The sequence below is a fragment of the Oryx dammah genome, unplaced genomic scaffold (assembly GCF_014754425.2).
Source record: "Oryx dammah isolate SB20612 unplaced genomic scaffold, SCBI_Odam_1.1 HiC_scaffold_28, whole genome shotgun sequence".
Lineage (NCBI taxonomy): Eukaryota > Metazoa > Chordata > Mammalia > Artiodactyla > Bovidae > Oryx > Oryx dammah.
The window spans coordinates 57,781,698-57,785,887 of NW_024070212.1; the positions used below are offsets into that span (position 1 = coordinate 57,781,698).

At 41.8% G+C, this 4,190-nt stretch overlaps 1 protein-coding gene across 1 annotated transcript in view; it reads left to right on the top strand.

Annotated features, from left to right (window-relative positions):
* The window catches only part of LOC120856945 (uricase), a 33,886-nt gene extending 30,481 nt beyond the window's left edge, over nt 1-3,405 (top strand). Inside the window, exons 7-8 of the mRNA XM_040232445.1 lie at nt 560-643; nt 2,593-3,405. Coding sequence (XP_040088379.1) covers nt 560-643; nt 2,593-2,667 — 159 coding nt within the window. The 3' untranslated portion in view covers nt 2,668-3,405. The remainder of the gene's footprint in view (nt 1-559; nt 644-2,592) is intronic.
* The last annotated feature ends 785 nt before the right edge of the window (nt 3,406-4,190 follow it).

The following is a 4,190-nucleotide window of genomic DNA, read 5'->3' on the forward strand; positions in this document are numbered from 1 at the left end:
CATGAAAGTGAAAAGGGAAAGTGAAGTCACTGAGTCGTGTCCAACTCTCAGCGACCCCATGGACTGCAGCCCACCAGGCTCCTCCATCCATGGGATTTTCCAGGCAAGAGTACTGGAGTGGGCTGCCATTGCCTTCTCCAACTAGCGCCACCTAGGAAGTGCAAAACATCTGGTGTGGGGACCTCCAGATGCTCTCACTCCAGGGCCTGCAAATGTTGAGGACATGCCTGGAGAGGAGGGTATGGACTGAGCGGGAACTGAGGAGGTTGACAGGCCAGCATCTGGAGGCCAGCTGGCTGCTGAATATCTCCCAGGTGTCTGACCCCAGGAGATTTTACTTTTCTGAGAAATGGATTTCATACACAGAGGGAGGAATGTGTCCATCATTTAATAATAGTACTAGTGAGAGAGAATAGCATCGAGCAGTAGAGGAACACCAGAGGGTGTCCCGGAGACAAATGTGGAATCTGAGTAATGAGTTATTTGGAGGCTGGGGGTGAGTAGTGATACAGACAGATTCCCAGTTTTCCAACGTGATACATATTATTGTGGATTCCAGATAGAAGATATGGAAATCAGTCTGCCGAACATTCACTACTTTAACATAGACATGTCCAAAATGGGACTGATCAACAAGGAAGAGGTAAGAGAACTTTTAAAATATTTAAAGCACATTTCCCCTGCCTTGTCCACTTTTTAACCCTCTTTGTAAACTTGGGGTGGTACAACTGCCACAACTTTTAATAGCTGTTGCTGTTGGGATATTTATAGTTGCAACTGTTCCACTTAAGACTCTGGCCTTTCCATATCTGAGGCTGGGATGCCCTAGAAGTGGATGAATGCTTATAGAGGAGGCTTGAAAGTTGCAGAGAGTAAAAGACAAAGAAAGAACAGAGTGTGCCCAAAGAAGCAGCTCTGAAATCCACTTCTCCAAAAGGTGCCACAGAAGGTCACAGCTTCATTATTTTTCCATCACAAGGAGATGAGAAGAAAGGAAGAAGATTATCTTTTTATTTTCTTCTATCACCCCTAACTTTTAGATAGTCAGTTTGGAATAGCATGCAATAAACACACACAAAATGAAAGATATTTGTGTTTCTAATCGCAATTACAGCAGGCAAGACGAGGAAGTTCAGTTTCGAAAGGAAACCCGCCCTTAGAAAAAGCACTTAACCATGACTTGCTTTTAGCCATGGCAGAAGGTTCAGCCAAGTTAGTGTGTCTCACTAGCCAGCCTGAAGTCCCAACAGATAGGCTTGCTCAGTCCTGGGAGATCAGAACTGTCCCTCCCCACTTGGATCACTTTCAGATTGGCAGGTCTTCTCTGATCCATCTTCCCATGGGCTTCCAGTGTGCTAAAAAAAAAACCACACCATTCTGTTGGCTGCTTCTAGTGTGTTGGGGAAGTGAGATAGGAAGGGCCCCTCTATTACCATGGCTGCACAGCCAGAGAATCATCTCCTTTGATGGCAAAAGGTCAGTGAAGGGTGTCCAGAAGGTCCTACCTTCTGGGCCTGCTGCCCCAGGAGCCTTATCAGTCTCAGTTGTCTAGCCAGGTACCCTGTTTCTGTTCTGTATGTTATGTTCCATCACGCTCTGTACTGCAACAGCTGTGAGGGAGGCTGGGGAGTAGCGCTGGGTAAGTAAGGTCATGCTGAGGGGCCTGGTATGGCTGAAATAGGGCCCTGAGTTGCAGAGGAGGACAGTCACTGTCCATTCAGCTAGAAGGAGAGGCAGCACTGTTTACTTCAGAGGATGGAGGGGATATAGATTCCCAGAATGCCACTGTCAATTTGGATGTAAAGACTTTTCTGACAGCTTACTTTCTAAAGGGAAGAAAAGGGACATGTTCAGCAAAAAGGAAACCAATGGGCCCCAAACAGAGAAAGGTTCAGGCTCATGGGTGGAGCAGTGCTTAGCTCAGGAACCCCAACCTAAGGAGAAGGGTCTCCCAAGGCTCCTGATACTCCAGGCCTGCAGTGATCCTAGCTCAATGGTGTTCTGGTAGACTGAGGCCACTGTGTCTATTGCTCTAAGAAGTCAGACTCAAAACTTCCCCTAGAGACCTGCAGGCAGGAAGGCCTGAGATCCTTTGTGTCAGGCTCTGTGTAAAGGCACCCAAGGGGGTGAACAAACTGTCCCTGTGTCTGTGTTTGCATCTTGAGGATGGCTGGTCACTCTTGGGCCCTTACTCAGCAAGTGCCTACAAAATGAGGGCAACATATGAGAAGCAGGGAGTCAGGACACAAAGAAAACAGCAGAGAAGTAACTAATGACAGAGTGCAGGACAGAACTGCAAATGCACAGCTGTCTGGAGCCAGTTAGCATCAGGCTAAGAGTCCTGAGGACCTCAAATGTTCCTGAGGGCATGACAGTATTATAGCATTGGACAATGATTGATGTTCAAAGTGAGTCATCAAGCAAAGGCCAAATTGTGTTCACTACACTCTGTTTGAAAAGCAGGGATATGTAATGTATCTGAGAAACATTTATATCCTGATAATTAAATTTTTTGAAAAACTCTTTAATTTTCTGGAAAATCACCTCATCTCTCTTCAGTGTCTCTGAAGTTGCCCTGTGGTTTTTCTACAGGTCTTGTTACCATTAGACAATCCATATGGCAGAATTACTGGTACAGTCAAGAGGAAGCTGACTTCAAGGCTGTGACATTGTGGCCACCAGTGGGAGTCCATGCTCCATTGAGGCATTCCTTAAGCCACTTGTGATGCTGGAAATCGTAATGCATAGCCATGCAAATTTTCAACCTAGTATGTTGATTTATAGTGTTCATTTTCCTCCTTTATGAAAGAATTCTTCTATACCTAGCTCAGCAAAGTGTTTTGGGATTTAGTAATTAAAACATGCTTTGTGGATACAGTTTCCTTCACAAATGCTGAGTAGTATTAGAATAATCATAAATCAGTATTTCATTTTAGTGGTCTTGGGCCTTCCTATCTTAGAGGAGCTTTAGAATACATTCAATAGGAAGATAATCATGAATCAATGGAGGTGTGATAACAGTTAATCTTGTGGACAAATTTAAGAAGCCAATGTTGCTTTCATCCTACTGATGCTAAAACTTCCTCCTTGGCAATGCAGAAAATGTAATGATAAAGTAATACTTTGAAAAATATCACCATTGCGACTTCAATTAGACTGAATACTTGAGTTCTTAAATATGCTCTAGCATATGTATTATTGGGAGTTTATTTCTACTCTAAAAGTACTTTTGAAATTTTAATGTATTGGTTTTATGATTTTTACAGCCCTTAAAGAATGTTTAGTACACACTGAGGCATTGAAAAAAAGTATAAATTGTTTTTCTTTGAATAATGCATCACTTTGGCAGAAAGAGTCACATTTAATAAATGGTAAGTCATTACCCAGGTGGTTGAATATACATATAGAAAGAAGACTAAAGACTATATGTATGAATGTATCAGCAGTGATGATTTCTGGATGGTGGGATTATGAGTGATTTTTGTATTTTGTCTTATGATTTTCTGAATCCTCCAGATATGATCATTTATTACTTTTATAATCAGAGAAATAAATATAATTGATGATTTAAAGATATATGCATATTTGAATGATGGTTATCTTTACATCAGTAAACTAACACTAAGTGAAAGTGAAAGTGAAGTCACTCAGTCGTGTCCGACTCTTTGCAACCCCGTGGACTGTAGCCCACCAGGCTCCTCCGTCCATGGGATTCTCCAGGCAAGAATACTGGAGTGGGTTGCCATTTGTTGTACATATACCATAAAACTTCATAAACTGGAATTTTAGAAACCCATGACTAAAAGTTGTTTACATGAACATCCTAGATAACCTTCCTCCATTAAAAATTGTCATCTTGCTTATTTAACTTATAGGCAGAGTATATCATATGAAATGCAGGTATATTATCACCCTACTTATTTAACTTACATGCAGAGTACGTCATACAAAATATCAGGCTGGATGAAGCACAAGCTGGAATAAAGATTGCCAGGAGAAATATCAATAAACTCAGATATGCAGATGACACCACCCTAATGGCAAAAAGTGAAAAGGAATTAAAGAGCCTTTTGATGAAGGTGAAAGAATAGAGTGAAAAAGCTGACTTAAAATTCAATATTTAGAAAACTAACATCATGGCATCTACTCCCATCACTTCATGGCAAACAGATGCCAAAACAATGGAAACA